This window comes from Lepidothrix coronata, unplaced genomic scaffold, assembly GCF_001604755.1.
Source record: "Lepidothrix coronata isolate B3197 unplaced genomic scaffold, Lepidothrix_coronata-1.0 Scaffold106, whole genome shotgun sequence".
NCBI classification, from domain to species: Eukaryota; Metazoa; Chordata; class Aves; order Passeriformes; family Pipridae; genus Lepidothrix; species Lepidothrix coronata.
In genome coordinates this window covers 2,378,312-2,405,179 of record NW_016690286.1, presented here as the reverse complement: position 1 = coordinate 2,405,179, position 26,868 = coordinate 2,378,312, and the positions used below count along the sequence as shown (strand labels likewise).

The 26,868-nt window shown below is 38.3% G+C and overlaps 1 protein-coding gene across 1 annotated transcript in view; it reads right to left on the bottom strand.

The window, feature by feature from the left end:
• Positions 1-859: 859 nt before the first annotated feature.
• Positions 860-26,868, bottom strand: part of STK31 (serine/threonine kinase 31) — a gene marked incomplete at its 5' end in the record, with an annotated part of 32,400 nt that continues 6,391 nt past the window's right edge. Inside the window, 9 exon segments of the mRNA XM_017823838.1 lie at positions 860-897; positions 900-1,113; positions 5,076-5,171; positions 8,367-8,499; positions 8,981-9,107; positions 13,042-13,133; positions 14,958-15,079; positions 23,896-24,055; positions 24,881-24,983. Of these exon segments, the coding sequence (XP_017679327.1) occupies positions 860-897; positions 900-1,113; positions 5,076-5,171; positions 8,367-8,499; positions 8,981-9,107; positions 13,042-13,133; positions 14,958-15,079; positions 23,896-24,055; positions 24,881-24,983 (1,085 nt within the window).

Below are 26,868 nucleotides of genomic sequence, written 5' to 3'. Positions count from 1 at the left end.
AGAGGCTAAATATACTGCTACAGCAACACTGTGCATTCTGACCAGTTTCTTTCTGAGGAGCACTGAAAACCTTCATAAACAACAATTTCCTGTAAAGATAAAGAGCTGACAAAACTCTTTCAATAGTAACAACAACAACAACAAAGTGTTGTCGGCAAACAAACCTTTTCATGAAAATCACACCTTTGTAGCTACTGCAAACAAGATTTAAGAACAGATGATCTATACACACAGTGATGTTGAGTAAATAAGCAGTAGTTTTTGTTAATGTGTGTGTATAGTATTTTGGCTGGCAGCAGCACTGCAAAGGAGCAACTAGAAGGATGACTGCTCTCTACAAAGCCAATTCCATTTTTCAAAAGCAGAAAGGCAGAAAAGAGGAAGGGTGCTCACCATTTCTTTCACCAGTTCTCAAAGCAGTACACTGTTTTTTTCCTTAAATCCTGAAGGCAGTTGCTGTGGGAACAACTTGTCTATGCGATAACAACAAAACTCCAGCAAAAAAACCCTAGAGCATCTTTAAGAGGAATATGTTATCTGGAATCAGAGCATGAAGAGGGATAACTGGATACAAAAACAACTCACTAAAGCTTCATCTTAAAGATCTCTGGCATCTAACAAGACTAATTTCTTTAAATTTAAAGCCTACATAGAGAAAAAGAAAAAGGCCGACAAACTAAGAATACAATGAGTAATATCACACTTATCTCCCCAAACACTTAATTAGAATAAAATATACTTAAAAGAAAACACAGTGAAGACTGTATAATCACAAAACATGATTGCACCTACCTAACCTTTTATATTTTGAGATTTCAGATCAGGTCAATGATTTCAAAACCAAACAAAACCAGAAGTCTCAATCAAATACCTGATGGAAAAGTTTCTCATCTATTAAGCAGAGTTTGCTCCGTTCTCCTCAGTTGATCACTTTTTTTTTTCCTCATGTCTTTTCTCAGAATCATGTTTTTTATGGGGCTCATACTCTTTACCTGCTTGCAGTGAAACTGGAATTGTATCTACTACAAGGAAGCAATCATTCCTCAGCACCTGCTCAGGCATCAGTCTGTTAGAGTAGAACAAATTCAAGAGAAGAGATTTAACTTTATCATCCTACAGAGGGAGAAGGATTTCATAAGTAAGCAAAACAAACTCGATTACAAATTAAAACCAAGCATTTGATGAACACATCTTCTAAGTGCTTAGGGCTCAAAGCCTTCACAAGATGTTGTGCCATAGCATTCCCAACAGACAGCAGCATTGACAGTCATAATGCTCATTAGCAACAAAATACAATCAAATGTTCAGCTCTAGGTCTGTCAGTCTGGTGCCAGTAGATTTCACAGAAAGCATAAGGTTTTGAAATTTTTGAAATAAATTCACTGAACCACTATAAATTACAGAAATACTCAAACTGGTCTTTCTACTGAGAAGGAACAAAACAGGTGCCATTCACCTTCTATAACTTCATCTTTTAATTTTTGTCATACTGTTTCATCACTGTACAGGAGCACAGGGGGAAAAGAAAACCAAAGTAACAGGCTCTAAATCAGCAGCAGCTATTCTGCTATTAACCCATCACTTACACTTAGGCTCTTTGGATTTATCAGAAGAGATTATGTGCCTAAATACTTAGCACATTAACAGCACTAGACTCCATAGACAAAACACAAATCCACAGCTGCTACACATATGCTTAAGCATCAGCTGTTGAGCAAGAAAGAGAACACACTGGATTTGGACAAGGGGACTACAAGAAAGACAATCTCAAATTCTGATCTAGAGATCTAGGTTACTAAACCTCAACTGGAACAGAATCTTTCCATAGGAAGGCTTGCTTGTTCACAGTCTCCAAGCCAGCAACTCTTCTGACCAGGGTCAATATTAACAGCAAAGCACAAGATACCTGTACACCGCTCATCTATCCCTCTTTCACCCAGACAGAAGAATCACTGTGAAGCAAAGGAACGTACACAAGTAGTCAAAAACTTGAAGACAGAAACAAGCAATTTCCAATTCTTTCACTAATTATCAGAGTGACTCTGGAGAATTAGTCAATCCCCAAATAATCTGAAATCTGGGTTAAAAGATGGGATCTGAAAACTGTTGATCTTGCAGGTATAAAGGGTTGTTCAATATTTGTAAAACATTTTAAATACTCAAAGGAAAATCTCTAGTTAAGGGGATGTGCAATGAAACACCGGATTGAATCATGACTACATACTTCCTCTGTAAAATAAAGTGAGGAAAATCTGAGCACTTGAAGAGCTTGAAAAGCTTTGTACTTGTGTATTTGCATTTCAAGATACTGTCAAATGTCTATCAACAATAAATATCACCTTCTCACACTTAGGAAACTGAAAATTGATTCCACAAGGAATACTGCTGTAGGACAACATTTCATCTTCTTTACTCCATTTCATTTTGTTTGATCTTACTTACTTTTTTTTTTCAAATACACAAAACTGAATGCTGAAACACTCTGAACATTGAAGGCTGACATAGCTAAATGAGTGGCTGCAAGATCTTTCCACTAGACATTACCTTTCCTCAACAGTTACCTAACATTAATATCCCAGTTTTAAAGCTTTATGTTATCTTCCTGTGGCAGTTTTGCATTTGTTGAAAACAACAAAAATTTTTCTAGTTGCAAGTGTGCAATTCCTCTGGGCACGAGATTGAGATGGAAGGGAAATTACGGTCTGTCAAGAGCCTGCAGATGGGCATGGAGATTAATTCCGAATAAGCTGATTATAGATAAAGCACTTTAAAGCAAAATAGATTTTCCCCAAGAACTGGGACAAGGATTAACAGCCAGAGGTCTAAAAGATTCCCCAAGAAACAGCTGAAAGATATTTATTAGTACTACATTTCTTAGTAAAACCCTCATCTGTATTTCTGAGAACTGCAGGCAACACAGATTGCTTACTGGTGGACATTAGTGGTGAGGCACATGCATGTACATGCATGCAGGATGAATCCTTAAAAACGAAGTAAAAATCCAATGCTGCTTCTTTTTATCAGGAGGAAAAAAAAATCAGAGAAATGTGCTCTTGTTAAAAGCTGTAATATTAATTCATGCCTGCTAAAAACAATACCAACTAAATTAATTAATTTTTCTTGAAACAAAAGCAGCTGTTTGCACTTCAAAAGGTACCTGTTACAGAAGAATACAGAAATATAATGCCCTGAAACTGGCCATTTAAACTTTGATTTGTATCCTTCAGACTTTATTTGTAAAGCATTGTCACAGCAGAAATTTTATGGAAACCAGAAGTGAGCCGACAAGTTTTAATGTCCCAAGAAATCTTTCCTAATTCCTTAGACAACTAAGTTTCCCTTATACATGAAAGAAAGTTAGGGATTTTTAGTATCTAAGGATTATTATGCTTAATCCTGAATGCTGCACTGGGCAAATGGCTCTGTACAAATTTTGTGAAATACATTTAAAACCCCCTAGCTGGCCCTAATGTTCAATCATGAAGTACTGAATCTTCTTCCCTACAGTATTGTGTGTTTCATGAGAGTCACTTTATTTTTAATTTAAAAAAAATCAGGCAACTGTAATGAGCTATAAGATGCACATTTACAGGATCACCTTTCTGCTCAAATTTAAGAACAGATGATATATACACACAGTGATGTTGAGCAAATAAGCAGTACTTTTTGTTAATGTGTGTGTATAGTATTTTGGCTGGCAGCAGCACTGCAAAGGAGCAACTAGAAGGATGACTACTCTCTACAAAGCCAATTCCATTTTTCAAAAGCAGAAAGGCATGTTTTTATTATTCTATTTTCCATGGTAGTCTCCCACTGGAAATAATTTTGCAGAAGGATTTGGTAGACAGTCCTGTGCATTATCAGTAATGTTTTCATCACTGAAGAACATTGTTGAAGTGAAGTTGTTAAAAGACATACTGTAGAGGAGTCATCTAATAAAGCAAGATTATTTGCAGTACTATGTTATACAGTGATACACAAACTACCCTGCCAGGATATTGAAGCTGTGTTAGTCTGGGACTGTATCATGACAGTTTCTTAACCTAAACACAGTAAACAGGATACACTAAGCTCATAATGAACACAACTCCAGTAATTTAACTCCATCTTAAACAGTCATCTCTGTAAAACTGGCAAATCATTAATACACGAGTATAACCAAGAAAGAGGAATTTATTATTTGGTCTTAATTCCTGGCCAGAAGACTGAAAGATTATAGGAATGACAGTTACACAAGAAAATAAACCCAAGGAAATACAAGCACTCAAGTAAAGAATGCACAGAGATGAGGGATAAAATTGGGTGCCCATCCAAGAGAAAGATAAGTTAGTGAAAGAACAACTGCAGAGTTGGAGACCCAAGTTGTGAAGCATGAAGGTGCACAGATCTTATTCTCAAATAGTGACTGGAACACTGGAACAGGATAAGTTTCAAAAAAAGGGTCTGAAAATAGAGTTCAAGGGAAAAACAGCTGCTGGCATAAGGTAGAGAAAGAATAACAGTATTGAGAGTAGAAAGAATGAAAACACAAATTTGTGTCATGCAGGGTTTACTTATATCTGTGCATTTGTTTCAGAGGTATAGGAAAACTTGTTTCACAAAAAAGAGACCAAATCCAAAGAGTAAAGGGCACAGTACAGTTTTTTAACTGCATTTAAGTGATTAAAATGGAATTTGGTGGTTTTATTAATGCTCAAGCACTGTGCTGTCATTATGTAGTAAGACAGATGAACAAAGTCAACTTCCTGACTTCAGAAAAGATAGATTTCTAATTCAAACACCTCCTTTGAGGCTGAATCTCAATGACTTATTCCCCAAGTCTGTAACTTGGTGTCATTCAATTAATGGTAAAGAAGTTGCTCCTTCTGAGGTCTGAGTTTAATATTAAGAAAACTTTGGGGCTTTCTACCTTCTCAGTCATCATTTTATTTGTGCATTCTATCTAGAATTATGCAAATAGTCAATTAAGAACATTTTTCAAGCCAGCACTTAAAATGAAATATTTGACTTTAAAATTTGATCAACCACTTCTAAACAAGAGCAGTCTTATCTTCCTCATCTGACAATTGACATACCATGGCAACCACATCTACCTCAGGTGTTCCATCTTCTTATATGCCAAACTCCTGGTTTTGAATGCAAAGCTGTAATAACACGGGTGGATTTTTTCCCTTTAGTTAGGAAAAGCAAACATCAGTCAAGAAGATTCACCAGGTTTCAAATGAAAATGGATTAATACAATAAAATGGCAAGGAAAGACTGTTTTCTAATTTTAAAGTAGGGTAAAACATGCAAACTGCTCAAGTTTCCCTTACACAGAAACAAGAGGAAAAAATATTATCAGAAGAAAGTTTTAGAGGTCAAAAGAAATAGACATTTAAAAATATGACGCAAAAGTACATGTCCAAGTTATGTTACGTAATCCTCTTTAAGAAATGTTGAGGGGTAAGTGTATTCTAGCAGACAAATGTGAACTCTGTACCCATAAACTAAGTATAATCCCCCCAGTCTTCACTATTACCCAGAAGCATGGACGAGTACCACACTTTCCAGACACTGCCTGCAGGTTAAGCTGAAAATTCCTCTACTCTGAACAACTACATAGAGAGCAAAAGGAAGCATGTGTTTTGTCAGTGCTGGGCTCTCGGGACACAGATCAGCACAGAACTCGGAAAAATCACTGTCTCCATTTTTGAAGTGTCTGTGCTGCTTAATGAGGGAGAACACAATTTTGGATGCCTAACATGAAACTGGCAACTGCGGAATGTAATATTAAGACTTGAGCTAGAATTTTCCATCAAATGATCAATGCAAGACCAAGTCTGAGCTGAAGATTAGTTACATGTGGGGCAATCTGAAATTCAGCTGGCAAATTTGGATGAGGGTTCAGAATGCCAATCTTGCTGCATCCCAGATAGTCTTTTCAACCAGAATCAGTAATTTGTTTCAGTCTTTGTTTCTTTGGGGGTTTCTGTTTGGTTTGGGTTTGTTTTTTTTTACTTTTTTTAATTTTTTTACCGTCACTTCTACTTACAAAACCCTTTAGAACAGATTATCTGAATAATGGTAGTAGAAGTATTCTAGCTAAATCCTACAATGTCAGTAAATTATAAAAACCTACAACATCAAGCTACACTTTAGCTCATCTATTTCATCACTTATTCATCTGAGTAGAAAAATTACTTAATTTTAAGCAACAGCTTCCTAAATTGGGAATAAAGCATAATGAAGAGTTACTTTTATATGAATCAGCTTCATCTTCTCAACCCAGGTAATTGCCAGTGGCTACCTATCAACTTGCACTGTTAGGAAGTGTTTTTAAAATGCTGCAGCAGAGAAAGCATTACTGAAGCCATCCCTGTGCAGATGAAAGAACTGCCAGTATTTCCCAGGAAGACCCCCATATACCTGGAGCTCCAGCTGATAATCAGTGAACCAGTTCCAATACATTAACTGCTCATGCAAAATCACTGCATGGGAACATAAGCACTTGCTGGGTAGCCTGTGGCTTTTCAAGTTTGGGAGCTTTGAACTTTTCCCATTTAGAACACATGGCACTGCCAGCCTGATCTGGGGAGGCAGCAGTACAGTGCCAGAAAAAGACATGGAGGAGATGCTGTCCAACATACCACCTAATGAAGGAAAGTAGGCTGCTTTCTCCTCCCTGGCACACCACACACTAAGAAACTATTAAAGCTCATAAGGTGGCAGAGAATACAAATTGCAAAGCCTCTCAGGTAAGAAAAAAAACTTTACAAATATACAAAGACATTCAGCACTATTTTCAAGAACTTTATTTCTGCCAGCTTTCCTATTTTTTCTTCTCTGACTTTCTGCTCTTTACCAAGTTTCTATCCTCTTCCATGACAGCAGCCAGCACCAGCTATAGACAGACTGGAGAAGACTAGTTTGCAGATTGCCAAGAGTCCTTGGTAACACATCAGTTACCAGTTACCAGCTCCATTTGTGATCATGCAGAAAGTACAAGCCCTGAGCAGTACTGACACCTTTGCAGAGAAGGCACACACTGGACCCAGGCTGTGAACCATGGTGAAACTTTCCTGTTCTATCATGCAAGCTGCTTATTTCAGCACAGCCCATACCTGCAGGAAGGACTAAAGAGAAGGACAGTCTTCCTCAGCTCTTGTAATTTTCACAATTACACCATCTGTACTGAGTATGACCTTTCAGAAAATTCAGCTGTCAAAAATTTGTAAGGTTCCCTGTCTTTTACAGTTGGAATTTAATTTTATGTTAAGTGGAAGGGAAAGTTTTTTTATGTAATTTCAAATTCATTGTAATCATCAGTATTAGGAATAGCAAAACTTGTGTATAATTCTGACTCTATCATACCAAGCAACAGTAATCTACTATAACAGGATTTAAAACCAGCTTCTGTATCACAATTCAGAAACTGAACATATTCTCAAACACATATTTTACTCAGTCTCCTTCCTGGAAACCCAAGTGAATCCCCTAAAACCTAATCACTGAGAAAGGTGTTCCCTTCATTTATGTGACACACCAAATGTTCTAGCCCTTTGCCTACTTGTTTCTTAAATCAAAAGGCTGTTTTTTTCCTTTTGATTAGCTAATCACCAATAAACATAATAGCAACATCATTCATCTACGAGCAACACCAGGTTCTATAATTCATTCACTTTTTTCTCTCATACACGGGCACATTTTTCATGTTGCCTCATTATTCAAGAATCTTTTTCCCAATAGGTTTCATCACTGTATCTTATTTTAAATCCCTCTTGGGAGCTTACTGCCCCTTTACAGTGTTTGAGGCACATCTGCAAGTTCTTTTTTCCCTTAAGCATCATCAGAATAATTATTGCATGATCAAACAAACAGCAGTGAAGCTGAAGTGAATATTACCAGTGAAGCTGAATTAATATTTACATTCTTTAAACTTCTCCGAGGGGTAGTGGGGAACCCTGAAAACTGGGACATTGACTTCTCACCAAAGAGGAGGCACACGCATTATCAACAAAGTTGGATGTTAAAGTTACACAAGCAGCACAGTAGAACGAGATGGACAAAACTTACCATGCTGTGAACAACACCCACCACCAGAGGGAATAAGTTAAAAGCATAGTGCCATGGCTGGGGACTGAAACAGAAAAATTACTACATACTGACTTTTTTTTTTCTTTTTTGATTGCTTGGTTGGTTGGGGTTTTTTGGTTTTTATGCCATTCAAGCTTGGCCTCAGGGCTGTAAAACTTCCACATTTAAAGGCAAAACTGAATTCAGAAAACTGACACAGTTACCACTTACTTGGAATAGACTAAATTAATGTTTCTAAACCAATCTGAGAAACAACAGACAAAAATACCAACACTATAACATTTTCATACTTCCTCAAACTTGTTCTTTCCAATCAGCTTCCATTGTGTTTGGGCCTTTAAGCTTTTCACAATTTTCTTAACTGATTATAAGTTGTTAATATTGGGTCTTCTATTCAGTCATTCCTCTGCCTGCTTTTTTGAACTAGGAAGACAAGAAAAAAATCAGGAAGTATTAAAGCTTTCTATTTTGATATGCTTTAGTCCAATGCATTAGATAAACTGCCTGAAGCCTATTTGAATTCAGCTTGTCAGGGTCTTTCCCCACAGAATAGGGGGTTTACTGTGTTTCATTTTCATTACACTAATAATCTTCTGAAAAAACAACATTCTACTTAGAGCTCAATCCCCTTAAATTACATACTACTGATTTGTCATGAATCCAGAGATTCCAGCTTCCACTGCTTTATTTTTTAAGAAAGTATCTTTGTATTTAACTGAAATGTAGCATTGGCTAAGGTAATGTACCACTGGAAATCCGAAGCTTTAACCCAACCTACCTCTCATCACCAATGTACCCCTAGAATTTTCTCATTAAAAGATAGAGACATTTATCAAAAAGAAATTATGTGAGAAAAGGTTACCTGTATAGATCAGTGTCATAGAGATAGATAAGGCATAAACACACCTCAGCACTGGCCAAGTATCTGTTTCGTATGACAGTGATCATACTTTGCTCATGATGAACTTTACACATAACTTTATTGTAAGTACTTATAATTATTCCCTTCTCTGCTTCATCATGCTCCTGGACTGAATTACATAGAGGGAGATTAAATATTAAGAGTCATTCTTCATTTATACACAACAATATTTAAGATGTAAAACCTTTACTGAGAAGTTCCATTGTTAATGAAAAAAGTAATTTATCAGATTTTTCGCTCTTTTCTTATGGAGGTTCTAAAAGGGCAGTCAGCAAGTCATCCAAGAGTTTCAGTAGAATAAAACGGATTGGCACTTCTATGCAGAAGTCCAATTTCACATTCCACATGCTACAAAAGAATTCTTTTTAAAGATACCACAGTTAAATAGATATGGAACATTAGAACATGCAACCAATGAGAGTCACTGGTTCTATCACCAAGAGCAGTCACAAGCAGACTAAACTACTGGTTTATTGTTAGTATGATGCTACATCAAAGGACAGATGCAACTTTTGCTGACATGACCATTCTTGGGCGCAACAGGGACTCTCATTGCAGAGACAATGAAAATATCTCAGCATCAGCAAAAGAGAATGGAGGAAAGGCTTATCAGAAAATATAAATAACTGAGAAAAAGGCTAACACTATCATAGACAATTATTATCAGTAAGGCAAGAACACTTGCCCCATGTAAGATGAAAGTGATGAAAAACTGTTCATCTCTTAACACTGGAAAAAGTAAGTTTATCCATACACATTCCCCCAGAGAGGAAATCCCATGATTTTAATCAGAATTTTCACCTGTATTTTCAACACAAGCACCAAAACTTGGTAAGGCTCAAAGAAAGCTTCTCTGCATATAGAGAGGGAAGAACCAGTTTTCCCAATATTTCTTATTTAAGCCAGTTGTACATACAGCTAAGTTCTTGTAATGTAAAGCTGTCCTTTCTGCCTGTTGCCTGGAAAATACATCCTTTTGTCTCTGGGGAGCAACCCAAGCGGCTTTCTATCACATTTCCACAAAATCAAAGAAAAATGCTGCCTTGTAGCAAATATCTTGTCTGATACATTAAGTTTTAAACTGAAATCAAATATGTGTAAAATATACAAAAGTCATGACAGAGCTGGCATGATTAGAAGTTACATTTAATTCTATATCCAGTTCTTCAGAAAGTCAACTCAACCTTTTTGAGAATTTAATCTGCACTGCCAACCACTTCATCTAAGTCAGAAAATGCTTCTAACATCAGGTTACAACACTTCAAAGAGCAGAAAGAAACAATCAGCCTTGCAATTGAAAATAAGAAATTAGCAAGCAGAGAGCAAAACCAAGTAAGAAATGCAAAGAGTTAGCACTACTGGAAATCTAATCTGGATTTGAGTCAGAACTCACCTCACACTTGAGTAATATACCAATTTCTAGAACTAACAGAGTTAAGATTCACTAGGCAAAAATAAAGTTGGTTCTTGCCTTGACTGGGTTTTATTTTTCTAATCTCATTTTGTTTTTTATCAAAAATGAAACCAAAGAGGAAGAATCCAAATCCTCCTGAGTTTCATGTCAAAAATCAACATGTGCTGCCCACACAGTGGTACATGAGATTTACATTCCTATATGCTACAGCCTGACATAAAGACACATCCTGGGATCTATTTCACAGTTTATCGAGTGTGAAATAAGGTCAAAGATTTCACCAGGAAACCATAAGTGCTTTCATAAAAGTCAGAAATAACTTTGCTTTAAGATACAAGGTGCAGAAGGTGCCAGAGAAAAATCAGTAAAATCAACTTATAATCACACTGAATGTTGTTTTTAGCAAAGTTTTGTTGCTCATATCTAGAGAAGAAGAAATATTACACTGGCAAGCAGAATTAAAAAAGAAATATGGTCCTGTATTTAACATGCAAGATACCAGTCATAACAGAAACCTGCAAACCCCACCTTGTTCATTTACCTATCAAGCTTGTGTACTCCACTAAATACTTGAAAATATTTTATTGTCTTAACCTTAATGAAGCTAAAAAAAACTTTAACAATGCAAGTTCAAACAATGTTTCTTCCAAAAGCCTGGAGTTGTATACTGGAAAGAAGTCATACAGGCTCTGAAAATTTCCTTGTCTGCCATTGACCCATTTCCTATTATATATACTCTCACAGTATATATATACAGATGCTACAGTAGATTCATTTGGATTCAGAAAGAGAGGAAAAGGAGTATCTATTAAAAATAAAGAGAAGGCAAACACTTCAAAGAAACATTTCCTTTACATGATTGTTCAGTATTTCTTTTTTAAAGGAAGTAGAACTTAAATTGCAACAGAAAAATTGCATATCAAAAGTCAAAGCGATTAAGAAGGATAAATGAAAATTCCTTTCTCAGTCTATCTACCAGTGCTTTACCAACCCATGCCAAAAGTCTGTACATTTCCTCTACCTCTGAAGCATTTGCAGAAAAGTTCAGATTTGAAATAGGTAAACCAAAGTTCATCACTATACTGACAAACTTGAGCCACTTTCATTCATGCAGAATAGCACTCTGAATTGCAATCACAGAAACCCACCTGCCAGTTTGTTTGCCCCCTCTAATAACTGACATGATTATAAACATCTGTAAGTAATTATATTCATTAACATTGTACTCCACATGACATGCACCAAGTCTACACTGCTGCTGAACAGCATTTATCATCTGGTCAAGGAACACTGATACTCATAACAGCATCTGGCCACAGTAAATGCTCTGGGTACAATGAAATGCAAGAGCAGAAAACTTATACACTAGGAAAGGGCACAACCCTTGTGCATTACGTACAATATACATGGGCAGGAAGGCTATGTTGACACAAACTGAGAACATTTACATGCAAGTGTGACAGGGAGATAGGGAAGCTGGGCCTGAAGGAATGGGGAGAGAGGAGCTGACAGTCTTTCCAGGAAGACTAGGAGTCCTAAACTGAGCAAAAGCACAGAGACAGGAAAGTCACAGTTACCTTCCTACTTCGCATTTTCTTCATAAGCAGAACTCAATGGATGGTGATCCACTTGCACCACCCATCTCCTTTTATGAGAAATATTTAACATAGAAAAAGTTAGCACTATCTGCTGGTATAAAATTATTTTTAGTACAAAGGTCTCTTTCTATGTCCAGTGAAGTATATTTTACATTCCACTTTCCTTTGAGATCAAGTGCCAGTATGTCTACCAGAAAATGCAACGCAGAAAAGGATCTCAGAGATCATCAAGTTTGATTTTTGTTCCTTGAAAACATGGAAGGAAAAGGCACCACAAAAAGCTGAACAGCTCATAAGAAGTTGTTTGTATTCTAGTTATTTGTTCCCTGTGGACTTTAAAGTCATACTTATCAGGATAAAGAACAAAATGGGGTTCAATTTATAATGCTCCTTATAGAGCTGCTCAACTTGAGAAAACAAAGTGGATTTGTACTAAGAAATAAGGTGAGCAGCCGAGGAATTCTTCTGAATGTAAAGTCACTTGTCAGGAGCCTTTTAGACCCTTGAGCAACCAAACAGAACACCAGGTAAAATGACTGACACTACCACCAGAAGCTGGAAAGGGGCAGCAATGGCCTCCCCTTGCTGAGGGCTGCAGGTACTGTGAAGGTCAGGAATTGACTTTAACCAGTTTTGTAGGACTACACACGATGATCAGGCAACCAGACCTAGCACTACAGACACACCAAAGCAAAAGTTCAGATTGGGGCCAAAAGAATAAGAATTTCCTCACATTATAATTAACTAAATACAGTGATCAAAAAAGGAACCAAAACAAAACAAAAAAAAAACCCAATCCTCCACTGAACAGTATTTTATAAAAATTACAAAACCACTTTCATAACAATAGCTACTACAATGAACAACATTCATTCAGTATAATAGACTGTTTCAACAGCAATTTCCTACTGAGCCAAGTGACATGAGCTTTGTACAAATCTGCTTGTCTACAAGCAAATACCAGGAAAAGGTTTGTGCTAAATTTATGGAGGCTATTGAAATCATTCAAGTGCATAACAGAATTCTCTCACATTTTTCTGAGTAGATGGGATTCAGTACACCAGGATACACATAGACAGAAAAATGGCTCAGCAAGGTAAAAGCCAGGTTCAAATGGAACAGTCTGAAGGAGGGAGGAAAAAAATCAACCCATTTAACAGCAAACAAAAGTAGGTAATAGTGCAGAGAAAACTGCTCAGTAACAGTTTCATATCCAATATCACACTCTGTTTACAAAAATAATAGCACTAGTCACACCAGGACAGTATCTGCACATATTCTATCAGGCTGTCTTCAAGAAAAGAATCCTGTAAGTTAGGTCCTACTTCATCCCATTTATTTTTCATACTATAAACACATTTCTCTAAAACACTAGCAACTTCATCATCATAGGGATACAGAAGCAGTTTCCATTAGGACAACAAACTACCATATGAAGATGGCTCAGTGGCCTTTGTGCACTTGTGCCAGCCACTATCTCTAAGCATGGTAATTCAAAGGGAGCAGAACAAGCTACTACACACTATCCATGAGGCAAAGGAAACTTGCTTACAGATAGATAACACCTGTTCAGCTCACACCCTAGTTTGCTTTATGGAAAAATATTTGTTTCTCTAGGACAGCACAGCATGACCACTTCAGCTCTATAAAATTGCAAACAAGGTTCTCACTAATATTTGGTAAACACTTATTTCACTTTCCCTATATGGGAAAGCTATTTTGGTCTTCCAGCTCCAAACACAAGAGAGGACCATCGACACAGTTAAGCTAAAGCTCAACATTTAATTAACACGCTTAGCAGCATTTCAGTACCCCTTCAAATATTTTCAAAACACTCTTAAAATTTCACTTCTGTACAATTATGTAGAAGATGCTTGATGCCTACCACCTAGTGGATTCACACAGTATAGCCTTTAAACACTCACACAAATATCCCAAAACCAACACAAAACAGAAAAAACCATACAAACACACTACAACTTTCCTCTATCTGAAGGAGCAGGACTCTCACAATGCCTCTAGTGATAAAAAACCATGAAATGCTACCTATGAGGTATCTTTTTACAATTAGATACCAATCTGTATATCAGACTATAAAAAAAAAAGAGTATGAAACATTTTATTAATAGCATTGAAAAATAATTCCATTGGAAATTGAGTAATTCCATGAAAATTTGAATGCTTCAATTTATTAATGCTGCTCCAGTCTTATACAAACTTATGTGCAGACTGCAATCTTGGTGATTATTCATAAGAATTCAATCTCATATATGTGTGGATGAATAAACCTCTGGAATTTGTACAGACAAGCTGCCCAAATACCAACAACCTTTTTCGCCTCTCCACACACATTTGCACAGTCAAAATTAAGGCAAGTAATATTTCTGATATTAAAAAGAAGAAAATAAATTATTTCTAATAGCAAAGTCCAGTAACACTTCTATTGGCAAAGTCCTCTTCAAAAGTCCTTACTGCCTCTACAGAGCCTATTTCCCTATCTACATCCTTACTTTCTGGTTTTGGGTTGTCTGAGAGGGAAAGAGACTCTTGGTAGGAAAGCATATAATCAAATCAAACAACACACGACCACAATTTACAGGATAACAGCATTGACTTTTTAATTGTAGGTTCTCTCATTAACAGCCATCTTCTACTAAATATTCTGTGCTTAGTGAAGTCTTGTTAATCACCCAACACAGAACCATAAAGTTCCCTAAATCCAGGATCTAGATAATAATTTCCCTCTAGAAACAAAACATCTAGGAGACCAAGATCACAAGTAAATTAAGTATTACAAGAGCCAGACGTGTAGCTTACCTTGGAAGTGTTACCTAAAACTTCATCTGCTGCTGTCAGTCTCCAACTATAAAATGTTTAACATTGAAGAAACGCCCTCCACAGATTCTCAGAGTTTCAGAATCTATACTGATCGAAGCAATCTCCTTACCTGTAACACTCTTGAGGGCCCAGAGAGGGCACTTGATCCACTTCCAAAATTAATTCTTTCACTGCTGAATACAAGTTCTGCTGCACCTCATCTTGCTTGATAAACAATTCATCTCTTTCATCCTATGCAGGAAGAAAAGCAAGTCAGCAACTCTCACCCAAAGAATGTAGAAAGTGATACAAAAAAAAGCATTAATCCTTGCGAAGTATGAGTAACACAATACATGCCTGACTAGGAATGAGTGAAAAAGCTAATTTTTTTAACTTCCACTCCTATGGCATGACTACCTTGCACAGATACAGCACCGTTTACAGTGTAAAGATATGACTACATGATCAGAAAACTAAAGAAACGGTTTCTGCATGACTGTTGATAACAGTGGGAATCTTAACTGCCACTGAAAATTTAAAATGTCCTGGTTGTCCTGTAGTTTTTGATTGTATTACAGAGATTAGAATTTGGATTATCCACACTTTCATACATCCAAAATTACATCCACAAAATCAGACTGCAAAAGTTTTCTTACTGGAAAAGAATGCTCTGGAATAAAAAAATCCTTGTCTTCTAGTAGGAAAAGCAGGTGAACTGTGAACTTCCTACTGATTATCTGCAGAAAAATTATTAAACTAAACATAATTTTCTAGAAACAAAACAAAACAAAGCTTCCCTTGAATGACTGGAAGGATTAGTTCTGCTAATAGGAGAGGAACCTCATATTCATAACAGACAAGGTACCTATCAGACTTACCAAAACCAAACCTTTTGAAATGGATGAAAGAAATTAAAAATCCATACTTGGAAGTATGCTTGCAATGTTCTTTTCAGAGTGATTTAACTCGACATGCTCATAGATATATAAAAACACATATGAACATGGAAGATCAAGCTGCAGCTTTATGGACCTGTTGTAAAGATTTGCTACTTCCTTCTACATCCATCTCCAAAAATAAAAAAAAAAAGTAAAATGATTGAAGTAGCTATAACATGCTGTCCTGATATGTGTTCCCTTCCCTATCACACACACACATGCTGCTTCAAAACCTTGGAAAGTCTAGTGCAGAGGGCAATTATTAGTGAGGAAACAGAAAACAACAGAAGAGTTAATCATAGCACTAATACCATGGAGCCAAAGAACAGTCAAATGAACACCTCCTGCTAACAAGAAATAAATAATATAAATGTATCTGTAATATCAATATGTAAATGCAAACACAGGTTCAAATGTGGTCTTCAGTTTAGTTTAATGAAATCTTAGAAATGGACGTAATCAGCAATTTTTAAGTATCCACCATAGACTAGAAATCTTTTACCAGTAACAGACAAGGACAGAATGAGATCCAGTGGTTGGAAATTGAAAGATGGACAAGCTCCAACTGAAAATAAAACTCCAAGTTGTCGCACATACTGCTTTATAAACAGATTAGCAATAGAACAGTTGCTGTAATTCAGCCACACATTAATAGCCTGGATAATAAAAATCACTAGATTAAGTTGTACTACAGAAGGTGAACAGAATGTATTGCTTTAGCACTTAAAAACATGAAACAACAACAACAGAAAAGATTTTAATAGGCCCTCCTGCACTTTTGGCCATCACTGGAGACTTCCTGCTGTTTTTCCTGCATAAGGCAAGAGCTACTTTGTAAACCAATTCTGTAACATGCTGCATAAAAAATAATAAGGACCCCTCATCATAAAGAACACTTTCCAATACTTCTACAGAATGTTACTTCAAAAACTAGAGCAATAGACACCTCACGTAGCAGAAGATTCAACCAGGCAACCAAATGCCAGCTAATACCAGTTAAAGCACTAGAGAAAATTTAACAGTCTACACATGACTAAATGACTATCAAGGAGCTCAACAGATGGCTCAGGAGCCACAGGACAAATCTCCTTCCAACCTGTGTACATGGGACACTTCATGGCTCAGCTAATGCCCATTAGATAACTTCACAGAACATTAAGTACAGAAGCAGTATTTTAATAGTCTGCTTTACAAAGATGCAAGCTCTTCACAGTAGTAAACATTACGATTAAATTCCTTTAAAACAGACTAAATGCTTCTCAAATTACAAAATTTAGTTCATTAAAAGAAACCCACAACAACAAAACCCACAACACAAACAACTGCACAAACAGCACCACACAACCAACCACCAGACTTGGTAATATCACTTCCAATCTGGCTCACCATCTTGTTTCTAATAACTATAGCGATGCTAATGAAAGTCCACAACAGCAGTTTTTGTCTCCCTTTAGTGCAAGTTACTACTTTGCAGTATATGGAATATCTAAAGATAGGTCTGGCATCAACATCTGTCCTTAAATTGTTCAAATTATCCCAGCAACCCCCACTTTTTTTTTTTTTTTAATGAGCAACTGAATAGTTCCCCTTTTTTAAACATTAGCATGATTATTTTTTCTTCTTTCCCACCAAGAAATAAAAAGCTGAATATGTACACTACAGTCTCCAATAAGTTTCAAAACTGAAATCACAAATAAGCGACAAATCCATACAACACTAACTACAGTGTCTGAGAAGTCAGCATGTATATTACACCCTATCACTATGAGTACCTACTTACACTGCAGTCAGGGGAACTTCTAATTACCCCTGTTTTTTCATTACTGAAAGCTGCCATCCTTTCAGTAATGCTTCTATAGGAAAGCTGGTAAAGTCATCATCACCACTACATTCCACTTTGGACACAGAATTTACATAAAATTCTATTATTAGTTTTGAATGTATTTTAAGCATTTCCATAAATACCTTATAAAAAAAAATGTTCCAGTCTCCCATCTTCATTTTTGGGACAATATCTAGGAGAGACCCAGTTAAACCACCATAAACCAACTAAGAAAACACAGACAATGAAAACTGAAATAAAGCCACTTACTCTGCACTCAAACTTTTATTGGGTGTACTCACACCTGGGATAGTTGTTTAAGACGCATTACATTTCCTCAAGCCAAGATAAGATGTTCACTTCCAAGAGCTTAAAAATAATGAGCCTCGTGACAGTGAGAGAGGGCACCAGCGCTTCAGGGAGGTTAAAAGAAGATCACATTGCTTAGGCAACTGAACAGCAAGATATAACTTAGTAAAGCCAATTTTGACAGGTAGGTTGACAGATTGAGCAGAATTAAACACTCTGCTTTAGTTTAATAGCCAACTATTTCATCCATCTGTTCGGGTTCACTGGACTTCCTGTTTGGGTTCAGTGGACTTCCTGTACACTGGATTTACATGTACTTCATTTTAACTGAGCAGGAAACAAAGTCAGTGACATCATCACACTTGGTTGCACTATCCAAAATGTCTGCTAGCCAACCTGTAGTCAGTATAATTTAAGCGGGTATGACAGGCAGACTAACAAGCACACCATTTACTGTGTGCATCTTGGACATTTCTTGTATTTGAAAATACAGTAGCCAAGACTCTGTGGTATGGTACAGCACAGAAAAGAGATTCTTAAAAACCAAAATTACTCTCAGCAAAATAAAAAGTTAAGTCACTACACTGCGCATTTTAGGGACAGGCAGGGCAGGAGAGGTGGAGGGGTGGCACTCTATGTAATCGAAGGCTTAGAATGTATGGAGCTCACTGTTGGCACTGGCACAGTTGAGAGCCTCTGGGCTCTCGAGAGGCAAAGCAATAACATGGATGTCATCGTAGAAGTCTGCTATAGACCTCCCAGCCAGGATGGTGGCGCTGATGAATTATTCTTTGAGGAACTAAGGGAAACTTCCAAGTCAAGTGCCCTTGTCCTTAAGGGGGACTTCAATATGCCAGAAATTAACTGAGAGCATCACACAGCTGGTACAACCCAGGCCAGAAGATTCCTAAAAACCTGGATGACAACTATATGGGACAGGTTATAAGGCAGCCAGCTTGGAAAGATGCTTTCCTTGATCTGCTGCTTGTCAACAGAGAAGTGGAGATTGGTGCCCATCTTGGCCACAGCAACCACAAAGCCATCAACTTTAAAATCTCTGTTGACAGGAGGAAAAGTGCCAGCAAAACCTCAACACTGGACATGAAGAGAGCAGACCTCAGGCTGCTCAGGGAATTACTAAGTAAGGTCCCCTGGGAAAATGTTTTTGCAGGTGCCGGTGCCCATCAGTGCTGGTCACTTTTCAAACATGAACTCCTAAGGGCAGGCAATTCCCAAATGTCAGAAATCAAGCAGGCAAGACAGAAGGCCTGCTTGGCTGAACAGGGGTCATCTCTTGGAAACAAGGCAAAAAGGAAGATGTATGCCCAGTGGAAGCAAGGTCAAGTGACATGGGAAGAGTTCAGAGATGCTGCTTGCTGCTGTAGGGAGAAGATTTGTGTGGCCAAAGCTCAGCTGGAGTTGAAGCTGCCAGAAATGTGGGGGACAATAAAAAGAGTTTTTTCAAATACATTAATGGCAATAGTTGTCTTTTGTCTTTTCTCTAATGAGAAAACACAACGCAGAAAGAATCGTGTCTTGCCGATACCATCCAAGGGGTCTTTCCATTGTGCCCTTTGCAACCAGACTTGTCTATCTGGCATTGGCCTCTTTAGCCACCAGCACGCTTGTAGCAAATGTGGGTAGAGCCCTTCCCAAATCTTTGTTCGCGAAGCCCAGCCATGAATGGCAATAGGCAGTATAGAAATATCATCAGCCCATTACAGGATGAGGATGGTCACCTCACAAACAAGGACAGACAAAGGTAGAGGTGTTTGACACATTCTTCACCTGTCTTCAACACAGATGACGGACCAAGGGCATCTCAGTGGAGAAACTGAGAGGACCATGACTGTGAGAATTATCAACTCCTAGACGAACCTGAGATTTTGTGGGATCTGCTGCTCCAGCTGGATCCCTACAAGTCTATGAAGCCTGATGGGATTCATCCAAGAATCCTCAAAGAGCTGGCTGATGTCATTGGAAAACCTCTCTTGATGATTTTTGAGTGGTCTTGGGAATCTGGAGAGGTCCCAGATGACAAGAAGTTGGCAAACATCCCAATTTTCAAGAAGGACAAGAAGGAGGATGTCAGAAACTACAGGCCTGTCAGCCTCAATTCAAGCTATGGAGAAGATTATTCTGGGAGCTATTGAAAAACACCTGAAAGACAACAGAGTCATCGGTCACAGCCACCACAGCTTCATGAGAGAAAAGTCCTGCTTATCAAATCTGATTTCCTTTTATGACAAGGTAACCCACTTAGTTGATCAGGGGAAGCCAGTTGATGTCATCTTTTTGGATTTCGGTAAAGCTTTTGATACAGCTTCTCACAGGATCCTTCTGGACAAAATGTCCAGCACACAGCTGGATAAACACATAATGGGCTGGATGAACAACTGGCTCATGGGTCGAGCACAGAGGGTAATAGTGAATGGGGTCTGGCAACAGGACCAGCAGCCTGTCACTAGTGGGGTTCCACAGGGCTCCATCTTGGGCCCTGTGCTCTTTAACGTTTTCATAAATTACTTGGAAGCAGGACTGGAAGGAATACTGAGCAAGTTTGCAGATGGCACAAAACTGGGGGGAGCTGTTGACTCCCTCAAATGCAGGGAGGCCCTGCAGAGAGACCTCAACAAATTACAGGACTGGGCAATCTCCAATCAGGTGAAGTTCAGCAAGGGAAAGTGCCGGATTCTGCACCTGGCATGGGTCAACCCCACATGTACAGACAGACTGGGAAATTAGATGCTGGAAAGCAGTGCTATGGAAAGGGACCTGAGAGTCCTGGTCAACAGCAAGTTGACTATGAGTCAGCAGTGCCCTGGCAGCCAGAAGGGCCAACTGTGTCCTGGGGGGCATCAGGCAAAGCATTGCCAGCCGGTTGAGGAAAGGGATTGTCCCACTCTGCTCTGCACTGGAGTGGCATCACCTTGAATATTGTGGCAGGTTTTTTCACTGCAATATAAGAAAGATATTCAGCTCTTAAAGAGCGTCCAAAGGAGGGCAATGAAGATGGTGAAGGGCCTTGAGGGGGAGCCATATGAAGAGCAGCTGAGGACACTTGGTCTGTTCAGCCTGGCAAAGAGGACACCCAGGGGAGACCCCATTGCAGTCTACAACTTCTTTGTGAGGGGAAGAGGAGAGGCAGGCACTGATCTGTTTTCTGTGGTGAGCAGTGACAGGATCTGAGGGAATGGCCTGATGTTGTGTCAGGGGAGGTTTAGGTTGGATATTAGAAAAAGGTTCTTCATCCAGAGGGTGGTTGGGCACTGGAAGAGGCTCCCCAGGGAAGTGGTCACAGCACCAAGCGTGACAGAGTTCAAGAAGCACTTGGATGATACTGTCAGGCACGTGGTGTGACTCTTGGGGATGGTCCTGCGCAGGGCTGAGGGCTGGACTCGATGATCCTTGTGGGTGCCTTCCAACTCAGCATATTCTGTGATTCTGTAATTCTGTAATTTGTGTGGCACTGCAAGACTAGCATGATGCCAATAAAACTTTTGTTCTGTATCCTTTGCCTGCCAAAGACTTCAAAATACTTAAAACAAGACCCTTAAGATGTCCTGCTTCCAGCTGCTACTTAATTATCTTGAAACCTACATTAATTCTTCAGGGAGCTCTACACTTCCAAACACATTCCCACTTGCATACCCCTTGCAGCACTTGGGCACTCTGGGGGATACCTGACATCCTGTAGAACTTCTGTCTTCTTTAATTTTCCCGATTTAAAATATTTGTGACACTGCTACGACAACTTCCCCACTTCAGATAGCAGGATTTTTTTTTACAACAGCATGTTCTTGGAAAGTTATGATTTCATGCCACCATTCCTTTGCACCTTATCTTAGGCAACCAGGAATAATGTCAGAATGGGTGGGGCAGCCTGGAGGGGTGTGGAGGGGGTTGGTTTCTGAACAAAAACAGTTTTTAAGCCACACATGAGGCCACATTGATCACACAAGAGGGCTACACAAATACTTGTGGAGCTACCAGAAGCAGCAAAGTGCTGTAAGCTCCTTTCAGCAGTATTTTGAGTATTTTGGCAGTGTAACACACTACAACTCATCATGCAGACATGACTTCATTGTTAGTCATTTCACAATTGAAATGGGTGACAATGTCCAGATCATCTAACATATTCCAAGAAATTAGTCCATCACTCAAATAGTCTTCAAGAATGAAACACTTTTTCATTATGTTTGTCATGGAAGAATGCTGCTTGCTGGGGTTGGCAATGCAAAACCAAAACAAAACCACAAGCCCAAATACACACACAGTGTCACCAGAATGGCACCAAAGAAACCATCTCCTCTATTAAATAAATACCTTTGAGACTAATTAGTCACACCACAGAATCTGCATCCATCCTAAGTTTGGTCCACATTAACAGTTTTCTTTTCCTCAATCTCCAGCTCAACTGAGTCAAAGCAAAACTGTCCAGTGGGGTGAAAACGATTTCTAAGATGGCTTTGCTTTACTTATGGGCTGTTGTTCAATCGGACTTATGGACCCCACTGAGCTCAATCAGCCTGTAAGGTAAACATGTAAGTATTCGTCCCAAGAATGCCAAGACAGTGAAAGGATTAAAAAAAAAAAAAAGGTTTATTTCAGATGCAAGGATCGCTTTTTCAAGATCCTGCAGCATCAGGCCCCAGGGGCAAAAGCAAAGCCTCTCCTCCTCCAAGGCTTTTTCTATCTTCTCTCTCTTTTCCCCCACTCTCTCTCTGGCCCAAGGAGGCCTAGTACGCGTCTACAAACATATTATCTCTCTGCATACCAAAGAGCAAGGCTGAGAACTTCTCTTGTTATGCGAGGGGAGGAGGGGGAGCACTGAAACTGCATTTGAGAAAGAGGCACCACCTTAGGCAGAAAGCCGTCCTAGTGAAACGAGTTCTAACTTCCCATTACAAATTCTTCCGGAAATGTATCTATTCCTACAGTCCCACGTAATCTCTAGAAAACTACAAGTGCTACTATCTCACGTGGAATCATTACACGAGGAATTTGTACAAGGAGAGCTTGTGCAAGTGAATCCCTAAGCAGCCCTGCCTCCTGGGTAACTCACAACCTAGCTATTCTTCTGCACACTACTCCGCTATACAGGAGGCAACATTAAAATTTCATGTGCTTATTAACGCTTATCTCAATGTGGTCAAGTTTAAACATTTGACCTGGGTTTTAGTAAACAAAGGAATTTCTTTTCACCAACAGGAATCAATGTATGCCATGCTCTACATGTTTTCCATGCACAAGCAACAAAAACAGAACTTACTTGAGTTCTCCTCATGGCTCAGTGTTTTCTATTCCATTTCACAAGCTGTTAAATTCAGTATAACACAACAAAGCTTCTTAAGCAAACACGTTTAAAATGGTTTAAGTTGTACCTGAAAATAGCCACAACACATTTTCCTAGATGCACAACTACCATCCCTTCCCTGCCTTACCACAAATCCTGCCACAGACCGAGGACACTTCCCGTTCCCAAAAGCAGCACATACCCATCCTTGGCAACACAGCCAAGCCTGCACACCCACGCAGGCTCCTTCAGATCTGCGGCTCCAGAGAACTTGCACTAGATGGCAGCTTTCCCCTGTACAAGTCCATCTTCCTATAGCACCGCATTTCCACACCGCTCCCCCTGTGCTCTTCATAGGAGGGAAGCACACACTGCACCCAGGCAACGCAGTTGCAGAGCCGAAGTACTTTCTATTACAACACAGAACCCTTTAAGCTACCATGTTCTGATTTTCTTATATTTCTTTGTAAGATCAAGGGTGTCAAAAAGTGTAGGTTTAACACACACATACAAAAAAAAAAAAAAAAAAACCTGCCACAAATACATCAGTTGTGGCAAAGGTAGCAAAGCCTTCAATGTTGTCTAGCAAAGGAGAAATGTTTCCGTGCTGTGCTCATGCTGTCCAGCTACACTTACAAAACTAAAATACTCTGTCAATACCTGTCAAATTATAGCTTCTGAGAAAGAAATAATTTCAACCTACCACATTTCTGCATAATTGAATCCTCTTTTAAGCCAAGTCATATTCTGTCCAAATCCTCTGCAGCTTTTCCAATGAACACAGAACAGTGAGAGAAACATCTGTAACCACTTTTATGGCTTGTGAGAGCTGCTTCCCAAAATGACTATTCTTTTTTATGAACCTAAGTTATAAGGAAGAAACAACATTTTACGAGAAGTTTTTTTTCACAACTCAGGCAGTTTAAAAATTAACACTATTCAGACCTCTTGATTTTGAGATAGCACCTGCCATGTTTATAACTTAGTTTCTTTCAAAAAGTAACAGCAGCAATTTGTCTCATTCAGCTGTTAATTTATTTTTTTTTTAAGTGAGGAAGGATCAAGAATACATTCATGATACCTCAGTATTGACAAGACCATACATGGAAATTCCCTCATGCTCCTAATTTTCCTTTTGTTCTATTTCCTCCCTTGGTATTTTTTTTTTAACTTGTCTTCCACAAACACATATACCAATTTACACATTCCTTCTTAGGGAGATGATGGTCACTTCTATTTCAAGTCTGTTTCAAGTCTTCTTCCCACTGCACTTTTGTCTCTTCTTTAAAAGTAGAAGGGTAATTTGGGCTACCCAAAGACATACACCTCTCCCAGCAATAGAGATACCCAAGGAACTCTGACTACCCAGTTACTTCTAACAATTTACTAATTAGCATCTTCCTTGAAGATGGAATCGAAAACTCTTCTTGCTACAGTGATGGTAAAAGGACAGAAGTGAACCGAAGTTAGCTGATAAACACTGAGAAAAAGATCATGCAAATTGCAGTGTTAGCTCCTAAAACACTCAGGTTTCAGCCATGCCTTTGGGAAATACTCCCCTCTTCATAGAACACTGCATTTTTCTTAGAAAATTAAGAAAACAAAACTTTTGGGAAACAAAAAAGCATGCATGGCTTCATGGATAAGCAAGGCAATGATTAATAATATTATTTTAGAAAAAAAAAAACCTAACTTTTTTCAGTGCCTTCACCCCAACAGCCAAACTTCTTGTTTTCATTCCAACGTAAGTGCGTTGTTCAAAGCTTTCAGTTTTCTTAGATGATTCCTTCTCTATGAATTATTTATTATTTTTGGAGCAGTGTTTCAACAATGTCAGGGAAAGACAGATCAAAAGTCACAACAGTCAGCCAAGGCTGACTAACATGCAGACCACAATTTAGACTTTTGAAAACTAGAGATAAACACACACAGAGCTGGCCCTCCTCAAAACACTAACAAAATGCCTAGAAAGACATACGAACCAACGAGAATAATTTTATTATTAGCTTTGTAGGGCTTAATAGTTAATTTTATTCCTCTCATTTCAGTAGTGGATTTCTTCAATTACTCCACATTTACTAGCAAGTCTTCAGACAACATGGAATTATTTTCTTCCCCTGTTGAAAAATTCCTATCTGTTAATTCAGGGAAATCAAGTCCAGGGTCCCATTAAACTCCTCACTCCCATCACAGCCCCACCTCTAAATAGTGCAACAAACCTCTCATTTCACCTACAACCAGCCTGACCTTCCTACAGGGAGTATCCTTAAGAAAAAATAAGGAATATTCTTGACCCAAAAAAAAGCCCAAGCACCACATCAGGCAATATTCCTCCAGGGGCAACCTAAATATGAAAACTCCTGCTCTGATTCCACAGAGATGTTTTTATAAACTCCACTTCAGGTAATGAAACACAGACTGTAAATGTTTTTAGCCTTTCGGACTCATTTACATGATATTAAAAACACAACCAGAAATGCCAACAAATGAACAAAATAAAAACATATGGGGATATAAATAGGTTTGTATTGGCAGATATGCATCCAAAGTCTTATGATGGCAGGGTGTTTTTTGAAGTTCCCCTCAAAGCCACCACAACACAACACCCTTCTCAAATAAATCGTTGCCTACCATAGCGTTTTTAGCAGGAAGGAAATATTTTCTTACTTAAAAGAATATCCATAACCTTTTCTTTTAAAATAGTTTACTTGCAATCAACACAAAACAGAAATTAAAATTTGTAGAAAACAGGGTGTTTTTTAAAAATCATCAGACTATATGTAAGAAATGCTTCTAAGATTTTCTTGCATTTAAATGTTTTTTCTTAGCTGCAATCATGTATTCTGTTGCTTATTAATTTAGTTTGCATAGAAACAAATATCATATCTTCAGTGGATGCAGAATCTGTGCAATGACAAGTTAGTTTATGTAGAAAATAGATGTTCTAGGAAAAGTTGACCAAGTAGCAAAGCTAGTTTTGACTAGTTTTAGTCTGCAAGGAAAAGAAACAGATGTGTGCAAATTTGGGGTTTGGGGATGTCAAAAAGATTTACAAAATGGCAGATTTTCCATTTATATCTGTAGGGATAAGAGTTTGCACAACATTTTTCAAATTCATGCATACATAACATCTTTTCACACAATCTCTTTATACTGCTGCTGTTTATCACACTTAAAACCATTCACAGCCTTTTTAAGCCTACCAGTAACTATTACTAAGTACTGTGCTTCCCTTATAATGCAAGGAATCTCCCCTGGAAAGACTTTCTAAGCGTCCTTTCTATTAAGCTGCAGTTAAGGAAAGACTCATTTTTATGCAGTTCTAAAATTCCACAGCTGCTATGATTCTGTGATGCTTACAGATTTTCAGCCCCACACACAGAAAACTGTTTTTCCCTCTAAGTGAGGAAAAAAAAAAAAAAAAACAAAAAAAAGAAAGGCAAAGATCACACCCTTACTCACAAAGCACGTTTTTAATCACCAAGTGGTTAACCTGAACACCTTCATACAAACCAGAAGTTGCATCAAGTATGGTGGCAAGCCAGCACATACACCAAGGGGAGCTCAGGTCCAACCTGGACTGAAAAACCTGGACTGAAAAACCTGTGCTAACACATATTGACAGCATTTCCCTGCACCAGGGCAAGACAAGTCTTCACTCAAACAGTTTAATCCT